At 44.9% G+C, this 20,472-nt stretch overlaps 1 protein-coding gene across 3 annotated transcripts in view; it reads left to right on the forward strand.

The window, feature by feature from the left end:
- LOC135371267 (death-associated protein kinase 1-like) overlaps positions 1 to 20,472 on the forward strand; it is a 47,801-nt gene that overhangs the window by 19,197 nt on the left and 8,132 nt on the right. The window contains exons 1-14 of one of the 3 annotated variants that reach the window (XM_064605357.1): positions 1,558 to 1,988; positions 13,609 to 13,722; positions 13,792 to 13,890; positions 15,144 to 15,341; positions 15,434 to 15,532; positions 16,489 to 16,587; positions 17,222 to 17,320; positions 17,503 to 17,601; positions 17,676 to 17,774; positions 17,855 to 17,932; positions 18,054 to 18,243; positions 18,341 to 18,576; positions 19,351 to 19,558; positions 19,743 to 20,029. In XM_064605357.1, coding sequence (XP_064461427.1) covers positions 1,848 to 1,988; positions 13,609 to 13,722; positions 13,792 to 13,890; positions 15,144 to 15,341; positions 15,434 to 15,532; positions 16,489 to 16,587; positions 17,222 to 17,320; positions 17,503 to 17,601; positions 17,676 to 17,774; positions 17,855 to 17,932; positions 18,054 to 18,243; positions 18,341 to 18,576; positions 19,351 to 19,558; positions 19,743 to 20,029 — 2,046 coding nt within the window. In that variant the 5' untranslated portion in view covers positions 1,558 to 1,847. Of the gene's footprint in view, positions 1 to 1,557; positions 1,989 to 13,608; positions 13,723 to 13,791; positions 13,891 to 15,143; positions 15,342 to 15,433; positions 15,533 to 16,488; positions 16,588 to 17,221; positions 17,321 to 17,502; positions 17,602 to 17,675; positions 17,775 to 17,854; positions 17,933 to 18,053; positions 18,244 to 18,340; positions 18,577 to 19,350; positions 19,559 to 19,742; positions 20,030 to 20,472 lie in introns of those variants that run through there. The other 2 variants (XM_064605358.1, XM_064605359.1) reach the window with 2 other exon arrangements.

Raw genomic sequence — 20,472 nt, forward strand, 5'->3', positions numbered from 1 at the left:
GCTCTATTACTTTCCCACCCCCACGGCGGAGGGCATGCGCCTTTCGCGGCTGTTGCGGTGCGAAAAGACGCAGAACTGCTTTTGTTTCCAGAAACCGCCGTTAGTGGCGCTTTTGTTTCCGACGAGAAGATACATTATGGAAGGCGACGAGCCGCCACATTGTGAAGAGGTCGAACGCGAAAAAAGAAGGAAAGAAAAAGTGTTGTCATGCACACGAGTCGTGTCTTCGGGCCATTGGTTGACGTTGCTTATGAGGCGACTATCTTGTATTGAATTGTAATCAACGCTGTGTTTTCTTTCGGACAAAAGAGAGAAAAAGGAATTTGAAGAGAGGGCGCAGACGTCTCACGCTTCCATTTTCTTTGTTCCCTTTCCCTTGTGTCTGCACCGCCCTCATGGTCACAGTTGTCTCGCGGTGTAATGTTACAAATTATCGTTATCAAATTATCATTATCAAATTATCATTATCGGCGCTGACATGTCACGGAGAAATACAGCAGTGGGATGAGACGCAACTCGCATAATAACTATCCATTTGAGAGAGTACGCAAGTGGCTGCTTTTTCACGTATTTATTTATTTATTAGTGCCCACCAACGGAAATAATCCTTATGAGTGGTGCACCCTGAAACGAGAGAAACGTATACATAGTACGAGTGTTTTTTGCCGTGCACACTTTTTTTTTTTGTTGCACTTTTCAGTTTTTAGAAAGGGCTGTTTTTGTACATAAGCGTCCTCTTTTATTTAGCAGGCTCAACAGAAAGGTATAGTGACAGGGTTGAGAAAGATGTTTGCAGAACGCCCATCTGAAACAGTGTTTCAAGTGGGATGGTGTCTTGTGTAGAATATACAATTTGAAATGGTGCTTTTCGTAGAATACACCACATTGCAGGGTGCCTTACAAAACACCATTCTGTATGGTGTGAAACTTAGACCACAAAGGTGTATACGATGGGTCGAGACATTTACACTAGAGAAGTGTAAGAAAAGTTACTGTGTGCCTATACTTCCATCGAGTACAAACTTGAGTCTCCGTGGTTTCTACGCCGTGCCATGTACCCTGCATGTTTCCTATCACCTTCTTTCTTTCAACCAGGACGCGGGGAACGCTATTACATTGACGTCATCAAATCATATCCGCATGAGCACTTGCACTGTTCATGCGTGCCGCTCTGGCATTCATATACCAGTGGAGTTCATACATTCATACACAGGGTCCTTGAGTTATTCGTCTAGACTCAATGTCACACTTCCGCCGGGTCACTTATGCATTGTGCGATATGCTTTAGTGACAGGACTTTCTATGCCGCTCACTCGCATACGAGCTTTTCTCTCTGCGATTGTGCTCGGCTGTATGGCTTTATTGAGTTCCTAATCTGACTTTTTGTGCGTACAAATAGAACCCGTTCCGGCCGGTTGCATTGTGGGTAGCGGCGTGCTGCCTTTGCAACCTATTTCGTCATCCTCCTCACCCTACCTCCGTTGTCTGTCTGACCTCCTCCCGTTTCCTCCTCCGCGTCAAAAAAACATTAGCATCATCATCATTCCTATACTTCATCCTACTACGGCTCGCTTCGGATGCATTTTGCTTTGCCGGGGGTGTTTTGTGTTTTCCATTGTAGCCAGATATGGGCGTGTTTCGCCGCATTCGGCATTCTGTGCTTCGTGATCGTCCGAAGTGTCTGATGCGCTGTTCGTTTGATGTGACCTCCTCGAGTCATCTTTGCGGATCAGTGTAAGGCTCTTGTCTTGCTGGGCCGTGGTGTTTGTTTGTTTGGTTCGGTCGCCTTGCAATGGTGCGATGGTCGTGCGCTGCTGAAGACAACGGCATACCAAGCTGTGGCTGCAATGTATCCTGTGTACACGAATCTCAATTCTGGATGGGTCGGCTTAAGCGAGGCTCCTGGAACGCAATCTGCCGCACCATGGCAGAGACACGTGACTGCGGCTATGTGTACTATGCCATTGCCCAGCTTCCCTTATTCGCACGTAAGTCTTGCTGTTAACGTTCGCTATTTTGTGTACACGAACGAGTCACCTGTCCTGTTCTTCCGGAGCAGATTAACCGAGTCATGCAGTTGGGCACCCTTGTGATCAGCTCATACGACCCTGCACCCGCTAGACCGTAATATGTGTAGAGTTGCCAATAAGCAACCCCCCCCCACTCACGCTGATAGTATGTTCTGGTTATCCCTGGAGATACTCACATAGCGCCCACGAATGGGTATCGGTACGATTGTGCCCTCATTGCATTTAACAAACAGTATTGTTCAAGCGTGACGTCAAACACTTAAGGCAGTTCCTAATATGCACATAAGGCGTATCTACAGCCTACCATTCGTAGGAGCCTGTTCCATGACATCATCATTGCAGAAGCTCAAACTCTTCGAGGGCGGCCACCCACTAAGCGTTTGTGAAGAAGGTACCTGTCAACTTTCTTCATTTTTAATGCCTTCTCAGACCTGGCTCATCGCAGGGCATCTATCGGAGGATATTTTTCCCTCACCCGTTTACGGTGCGTCACTCGCCTTCGAGGCTTGCAAACCGTCCACAACAGCTGTCTCCCTTGCGCCTATATCACTTTTTGTTTGTTTGTTTTTGTTTGTTCGCTGTTGCCATCGCGATGCCGCTGCAGCTATGATGGGCAGATTCAGACATGGACAGGTGGGGAGAGAACAGCAAGAGGGAGAGAGAGAGAGACTCTATGTGACATACACTGCGTTTGTCCCGTCCCTCTAGTTGTGCTCAGACTCAGGCTTGTCACGCTATGGAGTTTATCCACCAGCTCGCCCGCGTCTATGCCATACTCTCAGAGACAGAGGAAGTTAGTATGCGTCCTTGGCCGACTTCACAGGGCGCTGTGCCGGCATCCGTCAAAAAAAGTCTGCCAAAGGAAAACCTCACATAGCACAGAAGAACTGATGGGATGGTTGAAGCACCTACGCTTTAAGAGAGAGAGAGAAAGTAAGGTAAACAGGGGATTATTTAACACCTTATTGTCCCCCTAGCTTACAATTACTACTTCCCATTTTAGTCTCTGACATTTACTCTCCAGCAGTGCAAAGAGTCCCTAAAATTCGCGTTAAGCTTTCGTGCATTTAGTCCCCCATGGAGTGCAAGAGCTACCATCAAAGAGAGAATGATGTGTCAACACTCGGTCATGTCGCTGGTATAACATGTATTACCCAAGCAACACAACATCTTGACCCAATATTGGTCCAGTGTTGGACCAATTTCGGGCCGGTATTGCCAATATTGGGCAAAGATGTTTTGCTGCTTGGGAAAGTCTACAAGCAGTTCAAGAAAAAGCCAATAAGTGCCAGCGACAAGGATTTAAGCTGCACCCTCCTGATTACCGGCCATGGGTACACCACATGGGTATCTATAGTCTGTTTCGTCAGTGACCTCATCTGGATGCGTAGTACTTCAAGAGCGCAAGAAGGCGGAAGGACGGACTACACCGGAGACATCCCAAGCAGCACAACATCTTGGCCCAATATTGAACCAAGGTTGATATTGGGCCAGTATTGCCAACATCGGTCTAATATTGGGCCAATATTAGGCCAGTATTGCCAACATCGTTCCAATATTTGGTCAAGATGTTGTGCTGCTTGGGAACGTCCGGCTGCAGCGGACGTTTGCATGTAACCAACACGCTCTTCTGATCTTGTCACTCATCTGAATGTGTCTTGGACCGCACACATGACAAGACGGCCTGAATGACAAGACGCTGCGTGCGAATCCGTGTCTGCCATGCGAAACTGCATGCGCCGCAGAAGGATCCTTGGGATCGTTCCTTGAGAACAAGGAGCGCCGCGAAAAGCAGTAGAGATTGCGTTTCGCCACGCTTTTATAAACCACGTGAACGCGTACTCCGCGGCGTTGAGCACGGTTCGATGCTCGCCAGCGAGAGACGCCCATGTAACGATGTAAACTTTCCGGGTTCTTCCACTCCAAAACGACGGCAGAGCCGGGTGAGAACCACACTTACTCGTCGTTACTCGATAGATCGCTGTCTCTTTCTTGTTTATGGACACTGTGCGCGTGCTAACTTCCATGGCTTTGCTGTCCATCCTTGAATGACAAAATAGTTGTCTAAAATATCGAAGAAAATGTGATGTTCCAAGCCGTTTTAGGAAACCTACGCGCTTACAAGATATGAGCGTACTGATATCAGAGCTGGACACCGTGTATACTTGAAGGTGACATACGCCCACGCCGCATATTATAAGAAGGCCTGCAGAATGCCTCATCGACCAGCTCCCGTGGCATACTGGGTTTTCTGAAGACTTTCTAGACGAATGTCAGCTCAGTTCTCGAAGAAGTCGGCCCAGGACGCAAACTACCCCCCCCCCCCTGTTTCTCACTCCTTCCTACTGTCCTCTCTCCATCTGTCCACATGTGTACGCCTCTCATAGCCACAGTTGCTTCGCGGTGCTAACATGCAACTTAAAAAAAATAGTAATGCCTCATCGGTGGGGGTGCTGCATGGTTATGTTGAAGGAGCTCGCCGTTGTCGGCCTCACAGAGGTGGGCAACGTCATGAGTAGCGTCCTGGGCCGACTTCTAAGGGAACTGTGCCGACATATGTCAGAGATCGTCTGACAAAAAAACAAAAGACACAGGAAGACAGCACAGGCGGCACCGGGATTCGAACGCGAGCCGGTATAATCTCACTCCATCGCGCGTAGACATATACAACGTCAAGATTTCAGCCAATCGCAACATACGATTTCAAGCACAGGCTTTCTGTGGTTACGAGCGACAGTCCATGCGGCTGGTGGTGGCTTGTATATCCATAGCTATCGGGCCGGCGGAAGCACGCTTGTTATACGTCACGTTGTTTAAGCGATCAGGCTTTGCTTTGATGTGGTGTTGCTTATGCGCTCACAAGATGCGTGAAAGAAGAGTGTGGAAGATTGGCCTTCCGTGGACATGACTATAGCATTGACCGTCGTCCAACCTGTGAGGGCTGAGTGGAACACATGAAAACAGAAAACAATATGGCTCTGCTCTGTCATTTTCACGCTCAGTTTTACGGGCACATCAGGCAACGTTATAGTTGATTTGTGGCGATTCAGCATATCCCAGAGAACCAAATTTTGTGTAAAATTGGAAGCAGTAATGACTCAGGCACACCGGGAAAGGAAAAAAATAGGTTGCGTCAGTGTTACATTTCGAAAACTGGAGAGGCCGAATATTTGTGTCCATTGTGACGGACTTTGGCACTCTAAGGTCCGGCTTCAAAAATGCTGGTCATCTTTGAAACCTGGTTAGGATAGAGTAATTTGGTCCAAAGTCCACGAAAATGAACGTCAATTTGTGACATAAGTACTGCAATTGCGCAAAAAATGTTCTCTTGTGGTTCCCTCAGCTTCAGAACACCACTGAAATAAAGAAAGAAAAAAAAAAAAAGAATCTGGTAGAAATGTACATGGGGTCGCAGGAGGATAAGCATCCCATCATCACGGCAACGCTGGCTAGCGATAGAATCATACTATATGTCAAGACGTTCCTGTTTGCCTGCAGGGAAGCCTTCAACTGTGGATCATGTCAAACACCGGTTCACTATCGCGTCTTTATTCACCGCCGGTATGGGCAGGAATATCTGACGTGGCTCGTTCATCACTCATGGTGTAAGAAACGCTCCAAGGTTCTTTCGAAGGCTCCTTCCGGAAAAAAATGCGGAACTGTCAATTTCCGAAGGCCGTCGGTAGATTGTGCTGTATACATACGCTATATTGCCTGTCAACGGTGTCAGTGCGGAAGACTGCGCGGTTACGAAAACAGCTTGAAAAGATTTCAATATACGATGTACCTCGGGTCTCGATTTCCTCTATTTTTGGAAAGTGTGTGAAGGGTCTACCTATATTTAGACCAACTTTCACTGTGTAGGATCCAATGACACCAGGCCATATAGTGACGAAGTTCAGTTTATGGTTCTCAGCCTATAGGGGCCACGAAAACTTTCATAATCATGAGGGGGGGGGGGGTTAATGGGGGATTTTACTGCACAGCAAACTGCACGGTCATTTGGATGTAATCATCGTGCTTCTGGATCATGTTTAAGAACCCACATAAACTTATAGGAGCACGCCGCTACCGCCAAGACAGATGACAGGTGACGGAGAACGTCTATCAGTGCAACTATTACATTGGTCAAGTTAATAGAATAGGAGCACCAGAACAGTACTAAACAGTCACGAGGGAATTTTCACAGAGTCGGGCTGCGGAACGATGGAGTTTCAGTCGACTCATACAGGACAGGCGAAGATTTCTCACAGGATCTCCACAAGCTAATAGAGCCAATGCGGACTAATACGCTATGGTCTTGTAGAGGGTCTCAACGACCACCACCCGTATATGTACAGGGCAAAGGCTGACAGATCGTCCAGTAGGCCTGTATCGTCCGCTGTATAGCATAAATCGTTTCGAACCTATCTGGTGAACGCTGCGTCTGGTTTGCTGTAGCTATATCGGGTGGACCTCGATATTCCCGGTTGGGAAATCCCCGATCTGGAAATTCCCGTTCTTGAAACAAGGCTTAGGCTTAGCAGGGCAGACATGACGGAACACCACTTTGGTTAGTTTATTATTAGGTTAGTTCAAGTTCGGTGTTTGCATTTGGATGTCAAGGTTAGTCTAAGTTCGCTGTTGGCAGTTTCCCGCGCGCGACTGTGCATTTTATAGACAAATAACGTTTATTTCCCGTAGTTTATTTTGCAGCGGGGATTTCGATCACTTTGTTTCGAGGTACACCAGCTATATCATCTCTCATATCGTCAAGACCATGCATTAATATTAGTCTTAGACCTTTATGTAAAGGGATGATGTAGATCTGTATGGTGTAATGAGCGATAAAGATAACGAAGTATAAAGTAGCCGCTTCCTGGAGTACACGTTCACCAGGTACTTCCGTTATCAGATGCTCCGGGGTGTACGACCGAGGAAATGATCATAAAATCGACCTTACGGGTGTGAAAATACTCGAGGAAGCAACAGGATAAGCGTTCAGTCATATACACCTAAGAGCACTACGAATATCTCGTCGCGCAATTATTACGCGATATTTTCCGCCTTGAATTGGGTCTTATCAAACGCATGTTGCCTCTTAGCGTACCTGTAAGCTGCTACTGCCTTTTACGCTACCTTGCCGCAACGTAGAGGCGCCATTACATACACAATTTACGGAATAATTTTGTTCTTACATTCCGCTATACGTGTACGCACGGAAGCCTCTATTTCAAGCACCGTTCTACAAATACTAGAAGCTTCTTCGAGCCCACTCAAGCCCAGATAGAACTCACCGGTGTCCTTTTACCGGCTGTGAAATAATAATAATAATAATAATAAAACGTCCCAGACAGGCTTATGTGCATTAAATGGCCAAGAGCCATGCACTTATGACATCTTCCAAGGAGAGAGCCGCATTTGGAGCGAGCACTTCCGCCTGGTGCGAATCCGTGTGGGCTCCGTCGAGTGCTCTTCTTCTGCCGTGATTCGAACCGTGTCGAATCGCAAAGAAGCGCGCCCACGATGCCAGCAGTCCATCACTAATGGTGCATTTCTCGCGCAGGGCGCGGTTTGCTCGAGTTTTCCCGCAGCTTCACTGGGAGATACGGCGGGTCCGTTCCACGTTCACAAAACGGGCGTCACGCGTCTCTTCGACGTTTTATTTGTGGGGTTCCGAAAACGAGTCTTCCCTCGGCGGTCTCAGCGCAAGGAACGCTGCATACGCGAGACAGAGAAGAGATCGAACGGTGTCGGCGCGCTGCGGGGAAACGACGAACTACCGTTGTGTGGGTAGCTTCCTCGCGTCGTCTGCTTTTACACGTTTATTTTCCGCGTCAGTGCAGTACACTCTTAGAAATGAACCTCACCGCATAGCACGCTCCTAGCCAACCATCATCTTGAATGATATCGTTATCTGCCCTGATTTGTTGAAAACAGGGGGCGTACGCCTTTTTTGTGACAATTATGAACAGCATAAGTGTCACAGAAATGGCGTACGCCCCCCGTTTTCAACAAATCAGGGCAGATAACGATATCATTCGAGATAATGGTTGACTAGGAGCGTGCTATGCGGTGAAGTTCATTTTTAAGAGTGTAGGTGTAGCATTGGGGGAACCGAACAGTATCGTACCATCGCGGCACAAGTGATCTTCCGGTGAATATACACGAGAATTACGGAAAAGAACCGTCAACTCCACACGTCGGACGGCGTGTTATCCACACTAGAAAGGTGACGGTGTTGCCCCCTATAGGTCGATCTCGCAGCGAATAGACTGACAAGCGCCTGCGCTTACTACAACTATCACTCTAAAAACAGAACTTCACCGCATAGCACGTAGTGCGCCAATCATTGTCGCGAACGATATGGTTATCACTTTTGAGATTCGAGGAGAGGGGGAGGCAGGCAGACGTACGCCTTTTTGTGGCAATTACCATGTACCCAAATTGCCACAAAAAGGTGTACGCCCCACTCTCTCCTCGAATCAGAAGTGATAACCCTATCATTCGTGGCAATGGTTGGCGCACAGCGTGCTATGCGGTCAAGTTCTGTTTCTATAGTATACTCTTTAATGATCGTTGAACATAAAAGCAATATATGCAAGCGAGCCGGTGTAGGTTTCAAGTTGGCAACAACAACTATACACGAATGACGATGCGACGAGGTGTACGTTTCGCCGCAGCAATTGCGATACCATGCCGCAGAGTGGGATGGCGATGAAAAAGATGAGACATACACACACGCACACACACACACATGAGAGACAACATAGCAAACGTTGGCAGCATGTCCCTGAGCTTGGAGAAAACGTGTCCGCCCTGTTTAGTTGGGAGTACCATGTGTCCTCTCTATGTCTTCCGTGTCTTGTGTCCTGCGCCAAGTCCTTCAAAAGCCATCTGCCAACTAGCTCAATGGTCCATGCTTCTATATTTAATGTCTTGCTTGTTTTGCATCAAGAAACAATGCATCTTGTGAAGTAAATGTAATTTCGTGCTTTCTGCAACTGCGTTGTACACTGCACCGTGTGATAATAAAAAGGGGCAGGATAGCTATTTTACAGAAGCTCGAATTTCTGGCTTATTATTGTTATTGTTTGTGTGTAAAATTTTGCTATTAGCGCAGAAAAATGTGCGATAACGTTTGCTTACTACTCTGCTGCACTAACGCCGGTCGTTCGACAACAACAACAAACAAATCGTGACTATGACCTGGGGTGATTCAAATATATCTTATATGCACACCAAGAGGACAGAAAGGTCTGGCTTATCGGGTTGGTGCTTTGGTGACCCAGTGAACTCTTATTCGGCGACTGCAATGATCCAAGAATCAGAGAACGAAAAACCGCAGCGCATGAGGGCCGAGAAGACCACATTCAGCTAACAATACGGCGGTTGCAGTGCAGTGCGCCTTTAGTGACGGCAAGTGCGGTAAGGTGGCCATCAACGCCGCCCCGCGGTCGGAAGAAAATGGTCCTGTGGAATCGGCGACGCAGTCATGACCGAATCATCCCGGTACACCATTTCGATTGGTTGCGGTGGACCGGAAGACACGCTAATGGTCTAATGGAGACAATGGCCAAGAGGTGAAAGGGTCTGCGAAGTAGGCCAGCCGGTATATGGCCTGCTTGGAAACGACGACCTTCCGGCTATGCAAGCAACAGTCGTTTTCGGATTGCGAAAACCTACGGAAGGACGTGTACGGTGTACATCATCACCGCAGTGATCGCATACAATGGGGGACGTTGCCTATGTAGTATCGCTTCGTTATCTTGGTTTATTGAACTCTATAATTAAAATGACCGAACGGGAAGCCTAGGCAAAATTGTGCAGGGCATGTCTGGTATACTATTTAGATGTATAGGTATATTCTGTCAAACTTACATTGTGTAATAGCTTATTTTGTTCTCATCGTTGTTCTTGCACATTATATCATGGGAACGAAAGCAAACCAGTCTGAAGTTCACGTTATGGATAAAAGCGTCAGGTCATAGCAGGTTTGAGTCTTGCGGGCCAAGCCCAGTATACTTTTCTTGGATGTGAAATTTATTTAATCGTTTATTACAGCTTCATATGAAGACGTGAAGAAATTATTTCTTTGCAACATAACATGAGCACAAAATACACATACCCCTTTCAAGATATGTACCTTCCTGTTGAACGGGTTATGGGTTTCAACCAGTTGCTTGTCGACTACCTAGCTTGTTAAACGACACAGCATCCAACAAGATAAACGTCCTTGGCATAACAAATAGTGCCATCGAGAAACTGTTTTTAGTGTTGTTTGTAATATATTTTCCAACAGTCGTGTATAATACTGTATCGTGTGTGATTGTAATATATCATAACCGTTTCAAATGCGAGAGATATGGGGTTTCGTCAGGCTTTCTTGTTTATTGTTATTATTATTATTATTTTGCATTGAATTCTCCATGAATTCAATTCAGTTACACTCAGAATTGAGGGTGTTGGTACCTGCTGATGTCTGGTAGATAAGTAGAATTATGTCACAGCTGTGGTTCGGGGAAAGCAGCGGTGTGGGATCCATTGAGGCAGCTTTACTGAAAAGCGAAATGGGCAAGAAGAGAGAATACAGTAATCTTGAGACAGACGATGAGAAAATGTGCGTACACATTACTTTTTACCGCGATTCTCGTCTGTGCTGAATCCTTCAAAGCATGGAAGCCATTGCCAGCCTACATTGTCAGCGGTGACCCGTCAAGGGACATGGCAATAGACGATTGTTTGCCTCGATACCTCGTTGATACCATTGTAGTCCTGCACAATGTGCTTCCATGACATACCGCTGCACTGCTAGTCGGCAGTGGAGTTGACGCATCCTATCCCCATCCATGTTGAAGATGCGTCACGCCACCATTGTTTCGATGGTTCTGGGTAAAATAACGAGGAGTGTCATTATAAAACCTGAGCAATGCCTTTCTATAGTATATGTTACGACTTTCTGACGTCCCTTATCGCAGTCTATGCTGTGGTCGTCCGGCAGGAAGAGAAGTCTCCTTTCATTTCGTGACACTTGGCTGCTTCCCAATTAACGTAACAATGCTCTTTGATGGCGGAACAGAAAATTTTCCTCCGTCTAATGTATGCTTTTTAGACCACTCAAAGCGATGAGCAAGTGGATGTTATGAGTGTCCCTCCCGGCCTTGCCTGTGGTCCTTTATGTAGATGTGTTGCGCGATACCTACGTGACGGTAAGACTGGGTAAGGCGGAAGATTAGCATGACAATGTGAGCTTGTTTTTATGTTCCCGTGGTTATTGTCGCCAGCTGTGACTAAGGCGGCTACAGGGGGGAATCTCGAGGGAGGAGACGATTAGGAGAACGCGCAGGAATATGAGTTGTCATATCTGCATCCGATCCACATTGATCTGATTTCATTTATTGAAATTAAATATACGTTTACAAATAATACACCGAATAGGATAGATATAACAATAACATAAAGCAAGTTATACAGATTATGCCATTTTACGTATACATGGACCTATATACACATATAGACGAACAAATAGGGGAGGAGGGCAGAGAAAAAAAAGCTGTAAAAACCGTGGGAAACATTCTCACAGATTACAGATACGCCAACGTAAATAGCTTGCCATGAAGACTAACATCCGATCCGCGTGGTCGCACAAGACCGGACTATGACTGGGACTTTGACATGGACTGTGAGCAGGGCCGGTGCTAGGGGTGTGCGGGGCCTGAGGCAAGGGGCACATCGCGGGGCCTGTTTCACACCAGCAGTAATGAAAAGATAAAAATTTTCGCAGTGGGAGATTTTAGCGGTACGGGAAATGGCAGCATGAGAGAGAAGGGTGCGAAATCCTCGGTATAGCTTGCAGGGTTGGCGGATTTTTCTTAAAAGTGGGACTTTTTCTCATCACATGACGAAATGGCACATAACACATTCTTCTCTCATTTCTGTTTTAGTCGAAGATCTCGCGTGCGATTAAGTGCATACTTGATATTAAAAAAAAAAAAAAAAAAGAAAGAAAGAAAGAATCGTGGGCTTTGTTTGGGGCATGGAAAGGGAGAGCTCTGCATGAGAAGGTATTTGATTGCGAACAACCGAGTCCGGGGCCCTGATTTCTGAAGGAAATTGGCTGAAAGGTGAAGAAGAGCATACTGCCCTTTCTCTCGCGCGATTGAGAGAAAGGGAGAAACCGCGCTTTTGGGGGAGCGACGAAAATGACCTCAGAATCTACTTTGCTTTACAGATTTATTTGCTCTGGTTGTATATATTGGCTCTATCCTTCTTCTGAAAACGGCAACAACATCAGCGCATCAAAAGAACAAATGTTGTGACTGCGCCGAACTTCTCTCTTCCATTATTTATTTTATTTTATTTATTCATAATGCTAACTGCCATCTGGCAGTCAAAGCATTTAACGCATTAAAGCATTCAAAGCTATTAAAGAGCGCGTTGGTCAGGATCAGTTAGGACAACGCCCCACGTACTTGCGAGTGTGACCATAAGACGGCCCACTTGACCTAGAATATATATATAGTTTCTTTTCTTTTTTTGTAATCGAAACAGAAACAAAACAAACAAACAAAAACATCTCCCTATTTTATAAAATTCTCTTCACAGCTATCGTGCGGGTACCTTATTGTTATTGAAATCATCCGCGTTCGCGGGCAATCTGTTCCTGCAAAACCGCGCAAGCAATGAAAATATTTGACGAGACCTACAAACCTCGGTTTGCCTCTTTCTGACCCGGAGAAGGCGTGGGGAAAGCACTATATAACCTCATAACACGACCACGTGACTCTTTCATTGATCGGGATCCCGGGAGTTCGCTGGGCGGGGCCGGGTGATCTCGAGTTGCGTATATACTACGCGGGTTCTCGGAGTTACGCCACAGCGATACTAACTGGGATCCCGGAGGAAGGTTAGAGACGCAAATGGGGTGTATAGGGTGGTTACTCAGTCCATAGCCCGTCCTTGTGCGGCGCATCTGTTTTTTTCGGTAAGCACCTTGAGGTTTTACTAGATATTGGATGCATTCTTCTGCAGCGCGGCTGTGGAAAGCGTTCCGGGGAACAGAGCTGCAGTGGTCTCTATGTATCGAAATCTATTATGCGTGGTACACGTTTGGTTGAGTGCAGGCAAACTTTCAACTGTGATTACACTGTTTCTGGGAACCAAAGCATTCTGAGCTGAATTTAGTACATCGTTTTTTTTTTGTAAGTGGGTCACGCGCTCCTTCATGGTAATTCCACGAAAAAATAAAATAAAATAAAATAAATAAAAAGTCAAATAAAAATGAATAATAATAATAATAACAATAACAAATAAAAATAAATAAAAATCAAATTAAAAAACAAAGGGGAAAGCAATCTGGAAGAACCTATATTTGTATTGCTGTTCATTTTTATTTTTTTGCCACATTTTGGGGACGGCATTCTTAGTGTAGAGCTTGGACGTTTCTACGTGGTGAATGTACTAATTAAGCTCGGGCAGATTGGTGGGGCAGGGGGTTCGGATGTCCAGAAACCTGGGTCCTGGCCACCTGGCTGTGTTTGTCTGCCTCCACACTGTTCCTCTGCAGTGTTCTCAAAAGCGCGTCATTGTGTCTTTCCAGCAAGACGAGAACTTTGTGGTTGCTGCCCTCTTTTGTGCTGTGGAGGAAGGTAACTTGGCTGGTCTGGAAGAACTCTTCTCAATGTCCAATATCAACCCCAATCAAAGCAATAAGGTATACTCATCTCACAGCAGGAATTTTCAAAGTATGAACACTATATTGCCATTTTTTTTTTTTTTTCAGCATGGAGAAACAGCTGTCCACGTTGCCTGTGGCCTGGGTCAAATGTCAATACTCAAACTGTTGCATTCCAAAGGAGCAAACCTCAAGCTTACAGATTCTGTAAGATATCTTGTTTACTTGGGTGTAGCATGCACTAAGCTGAGGCTGTAGCGTGAGTCTGAGTTGATGTCGACTTGTGAGCTATGTGCAGGTTTTAATGCAATGCCGCAATATTCAAGTAGCCGTACCGTGCTGGCTATGGCTGGCCGTCTCGTACTGATATAACATATTTATCGCAACTGCCAAAGAGGTGATAGAAAATCTTCCCGAGGCATCCGGGCACATTAAACACGTACAGATTATGATATATTGTGTGTCGTACGTGTTATCAGTGATGGGCAGTAACTACTCATGAGGTAGTTTAACTACAACTACTAACTACTTCCCTTAAAAGTAATTGGAATTACTAATTAACTACATCTTGCAAAAAGTAATTAAACTATATTTGTAACTACTACAAAGTAGTTTCAATTACTTTTCCAACTACTTTGTGGAAAATGGCTGTAAGAACAATAAAGGTGTCACTAATAAGTAATAATAGACAGCAATATCGGTTGAAGTAATAATTTAATTCGATGTACATTCGTAATGCGTTCTATAGCAAAGCACTTGAATACACAGATCATTTATTAACGCAAGTGAATTTACTCACCCGCACGTGTTTCAAGAAGTTACTGGAACTTCTCACGCTGCCGGACAACGTACGACAGGGGCAAAACCGGCACTCTGCAGTGAAGTTTGCGCTTCCCTCCTTGACCTTAACATTCTTGTAGCAGTACTCAATCACGAAGGAGTCCATCCCGACAGTGACACAGGCAATAACGCCGACAAGAAGAAGAACGTGAAACATGCTGCAACAACAACGAACGCATGCTCGCTGCAACCCAGAACGCTAATACTTGGATTGGATTGCCTCCGGCCGCGACCAAGCGGGTGCCTCGGGCTAAGGCGTCTGCTACGGCTTCGCGCGATCACCACGAGGTCGCGGGCGCGGCTTCGTAGTTAAACTACAGTAGTTAACTACAAAAAAATGTAATTTAACTACCAACCTGCAACTACATATGACAGAGTAGTTATAATTACCAAGTAACTACTCGAAAAGTAATTTAACTAGTAATTCAACTACATGTAATTGAACTACTGCCCATCACTGCGTGTTATTATGCAGGAGAGTAGTGACTGTAGGATATCAAAGTTGAAGTTGTTGTAAATCAAAGTAAATTTATAGTAAATTTTTCCTATTTCATTGTTGACTGCGTCGAACATGGACGCCTCTGTATGCTTTATTTTATTAAATTCAATTTATTTTGCAGCACGGGGACAGTGCCATATATTGGGCAGCACGACAGGGTCACACGGACATTATTCAGTACCTCTGGGAGCACGGAGTCTCGGTCGACTGTCAGAATAAAATCGGAGAGACGGCTCTTCATGTAGCAGCGCGCTATGGCCATAGACCCGCAGTCAAGTTGCTCTGTTCATTTGGCGCAAATGTCAACATGACAGACGAGGTAAGGAGTGTTATAGAGGCACATTGTTGTTGTTCCTCCTACCATTTAGGGTGTCATGAACTCAAGCACTTCACATTTTTTTGCTGCCACAGCACGGTGACACGGCACTGCACATAGCGGCCTGGCACGGGTTCCCCACCATAATGCACGTCCTGTGTGAGGCGGGCTCGCACACTCATCTCAGGAATAAGGTAGAAATTGTGCACTTACAGGAATTTTACTTAAAGGGGCAATAAACAGGTATACGAGGGGCACTTTTTTAAAAAATGCATCGTGATATGTTGCTGACGGTGAACATTTTCAAAAAATCGTTGTCGCAAAAAAAGTAAATAACGGCTCTAAACCGACTGAATATTCACTGCACTCTTTCGCCCTCATGCCCCCGCCCTGCAATGTCCTGGTGACAATAGCGACAAGCCATTTTGATGTCGCACTTCATCGGCCGTTTAGAATGCGGGACGCTTATACATTAATTTTGTTGTAATACGTATGAATTATTGTTACATATGAATGAAATAAATAAACTAAATGAAATGAAATAATATTGAGAAGTGAGGTCGATTCTAAACATATTCCCACTTGTCAAATCCAAGATAACCAGTTCAAACTGTACCAAAAACCCTCAATATTCCATTTCACGTGCGCACTATGTTTTCAGTGCTGCATTGCTCCGCGAGGTCACCGCGATGTGTCCACAACCGGTTCCCTCGCGAGCTGTAGCTTGTCTCAGTGTGGTCCGTCATTGGCTAGGAGAGCGAAATCTCAACCACCTCCAGCACCTAGAATTCAGTGTTGCGCTATACGTTGGAATATGGTGACGTGACCCGGTTCCAAGGATAAGGAGGGACTCGCGCGAATTAAGCTCTTTGAATGGCATTGTTTCGTGTTAAAGACGCTCACTAGAAGCAAAAGAATTTCACGTCTGGATATCGTGAGCAACGTTCTTTCATTTAGCATAATAATTAGAAAATGTTCGTCGACCTGTTATGTGCCCCTTTAATCTATTCATCACGTTCTTGGAGCTGAAAACACAGCTCGATTAGTTTTGAGAATAACGTACATAGCTGTGTTCATTTTCTGCCACGCTGTGTCGGACACAGTTCATGCAGTGTTCATATGTGTCGGCCACATATTTGCCTTTTTTTAGGAAGGTGAGACTGCTCTTCATACAGCTTCTGCTCGAGGTCACATAGAGAGCGTTCGTTGCATCTTAGAGGCTGGAGCTGATCCAGATGTTCCAGATAAGGTAACCTATAGTGGAAAATCAATCTGGATAATGTTTGGAGAAGAGACTAACAAAGGGCTAAGGACCCAATTTTCTACTGAGAATATGAATATTTTGCAATTTCTTTGCCAGTAACTATATATTATTATTCAAAATTTGTTGAGGCTGGTGTGAAATTGAGTACACTCTTTACTGTGTTCAATATATTCCTCAGCCTGTAAGAGAGGGAAGGTAGGATAGCATTTTGATGCTGCAAAAAAAGAAAAGAAAAGAAAAGAAAAGAAAGCGGCAACATAGAAACTTCTCTTTTTCATTACTAAAAAGTTAATTAGTCAAAATCAATTAGTACAACTCCCCAGGTGGTTGCAAGTGGGGCCATAAGCTGGCCCAATTGACCTAGAATTATTGTCATTTTTTTGTGATCAAAATAGAAAAAAAAATCATGTTGCCTATTTTATAAAATTCTGTCCATAGCTAGTGCAGGCACCTTGTTATTGAACTACAAACGTACCAACTACATTTTGCTGTAACATACCACATGTTTCAAACTTTGTGACCACTTGTGTTTGTATTACATGTGCGTCACTCATTAGGCATACATGCTGTTTGCCAGTAAACAAATGTTTACTTAACATAATGTAATTTGATATTGCAGCATGGGTGTACTGCACTCCATCTAGCACTCAGAAGGCATCATGTTCCAATCGCCTTACTTCTCCTACATAATGGGTGCCAGACAGACATTATAGACAATGTAAGCTTTATCTTCAAATCTTATACACGTTTGCTATCTTTGCCTTTTTGCATCCTTGATTATAAAGAGACAGTATGTTTCCAGGTAATTTTTCCTGTTTGTCTAGAAAGAGCTTTGTGATAGTGAGAAAGTGCTCTAAAAAGGAGTACCGATCGCTTAATCAAATTCCATTTCCCTATCAGCACGGTGAGGCGCCAATCCACGTGGCTGCCCGTGACGGACTGTTGCCATTGGCCCAAACGCTTTGTGCGTTTGGTTGCAAAGTAGATGTGCCAAACAAAGTAAGTGACATTGCATGAGCTAACTTGAGAGCTTGTATATTTGGAAGTACATGCTACAATCTGTGATTCTCAAGGCCGGGTTGTATCCCCTCCATCTGGCCGCCAAAAATGGGCATACAGAAGTGGTTCGTTGTTTATGCCTTGCTGGATGTACTGTAGACCAAAAGAACAAGGTATGGTGTTTTGTATGCCACATGAAAGACAATAGATTAACCCGGAAAACTTTGCTGGCATCTTTTCTCTGCGTTTACAGGATGGCATTCCAGCTGAGATAACTGCTCTTGCTCAAGGACACAGTCACATTGGCGATCTGTTGAACAGGTTAAGAAATGTAGGTTCCTTGCCAAGCCATCTAAGAGGTGCTCCTCGTATCTTAAGCGGTCGCCATAGTGCGCATTGAGGAGTACAATGTCTTCTTTGTATGGCTGCTGATTTGATGTTTTCTTGGATAGGAGCAGCTCAAAGAGGAGTACATAACCCAAATGATACCAGGAACGCAACCTTTGTCCCGTATCAAGCTGAAAGTTTTCGGTCACAGTGGGGCGGGCAAGACATCACTGTTAGAGTCTCTTAAGTGTGGGTACTTCAGCAGTTGGTTTCGAAGATCCAAAAGCTCTCCAACATCACCCAAGCAGAGGCCAGGTAGGAATTCGACATTTGCAGCATAGATATAGTATTTAAATTCACATTATATAACATTGTAGCATCCCTCCATCACTTCGCGCATTTTGTCTTCCAGGTTCTGTGGCACACAGCAGTCGTTCGAGTACACCCGGAATGGACGAGTTTATTGTCGACACCGACAGTGAGAACAACATCAGGACGATTGACATGAATGACTCTCACAATTCCAACGAGCTCGACAAAGCACTTACAACTCCCCGCCCTGCCAAACGGCCTGCTATGCAAGACGTCTCGCCCGTTTCATTTACCACAACAAATGCAAACTACACACGAGGAATTGATGTTCAGCAGGTGTGTAACTTTCATGCGGAATATACACGTAAAAACCTGTTTTTACACCCTTCTTGCATCATCGTCACTTCGGGGAATACTAAAAAAAAAAAACCCTGAAAAACTAACTCTGCAAACTGCCCGTTCAGCCACAAATACGTACTGGAGATCGCTAAGTATTGCACATTCAGCACAGCCGTTCTGCACCTCGTGTTCATCTAAAATGCGAGAAGTACTCTTTAAAATTTTATTCTCCGCCCTAAAATCTGCTTTTCCGCCCGATATCACCCATTTTTACAGCTCCTGAAATAAAAATCAATTTTTGCCCCCAATTTTCAAATAACATCAAACCCGAAAACACAAGGCCCACAATATACAGGATGTGATAAGGACTTTACAGCTTTGTAAGCATATAGAAATTTATTCACAATACTTGTCTCGTTTTTGCATGTGTAGTTGTAGTTTATGTGTATATTAGTAGCAGTAGTGTACGTATAGTTTGCATGTGCAGTTGTGTGTGATTTGCTACAGAATGACACCTGACCAATATCATGAGTCTTCTGATTGCATTTCTATATGCCTAAAAAGCTATAAAGTCCTTTTTAAGACACCCTGTACGTCCACACGTATTACATTGTGACATGTATCCTGCCCAGGAGTAACGACAGAAAAGAGGTGCAGTTCCATAAAGTGTGCTGAAAGATCTTTTGTTGTCTGTTCCTTGTGTTTCATAATTCAGCTTTGTTTTTCTTCCAATACGTAGACACTGACTAGCGAAACTCTCTATTTTTTCAGGTGACCGTTTCTGGAGTAGGTGATCTAAGCCTTTGGGAATTCTCTGGTCATGAACCATACCTGCTGCTGTATGACCACTTTGTTGGGAATGCTCACTGCATGCACATCGTGGTCTTTCGTGTGACGGACCCACTGGATGTCTCTGTGAAACAAGTGTGCTTCTGGCTTTCATGCCTGCAGGCCAGGTCACCACCAGTTGAGCCCCTAGGTTAGTGAGTTGTGTTCTGCTCTTCCTTGTACTCCATATGTTCTCTTGTCTTCAGAGATTGCACTTCAATCAACCACATGTCTATGCATAATATTTGTTGTGGAGATAGGTTTCATATGGCACACATGAAGTCATACATATTGTCCCTCGCAACACTCTTATTTCTTGCTATTTCTTTTCGAAGGTCTTGGAGGAAAGAGTGCCGTTCCACTGAAGGTGGCCCTAGTTGCGACACATGCTGACATCCTGAACGGCCCGACTCCAAATCGGAACCAAAACGGGGAACATCCGCAGCAATCTAACGCTGCAGAATCTGATGCTAATGCTGTGCTTGCTGCTGTGCGCAAGAGGTTTCAGCATGTGTTTGACTTGCACGAATCAGTCTTTGTGCTGGATGCCAATGTTGTGGGTTCCCCGGCAATGAAATCTCTGAAACAGTATCTGTCAAACCTCAGAGCAAGAATAATTCCGGTGAGGAATCTCATGTTCTGTGCCTTTTATGCAGTTCGGTTGCACACACACACAAAAAATCTGTCCCAATAAACCACAGACGTCCCAGGGACGTCCATGGAATATACCGCAGTGGATATTTGGATATCTGGACATATGGAATGTTCAGGACCTATCCCGGATATCCCCTGGATATTCGTGGTTTACTGGGGTTATACACTGACGACTGTTTACAGTAGGGATGTGCGAATCAGAATATTTGAAGTCGAATCGAATATCGTATCTAATGGAGGAAAAAAATATAGAATACCGAATCGAATATCGAATAGCCATGCAAAGCTTACGATACATGCTTTTAGCACTAAAAGTTTGCAATTTCTAGCCCATGGCTTTATTGTAATTTTTCTGGCATTGACTGCCGCAAGAGACACATGTAATTCTTCTGTGGGAAGCCCCTACTCTTT

This window comes from Ornithodoros turicata, chromosome 10 (genome assembly GCF_037126465.1).
Source record: "Ornithodoros turicata isolate Travis chromosome 10, ASM3712646v1, whole genome shotgun sequence".
NCBI lineage: Eukaryota > Metazoa > Arthropoda > Arachnida > Ixodida > Argasidae > Ornithodoros > Ornithodoros turicata.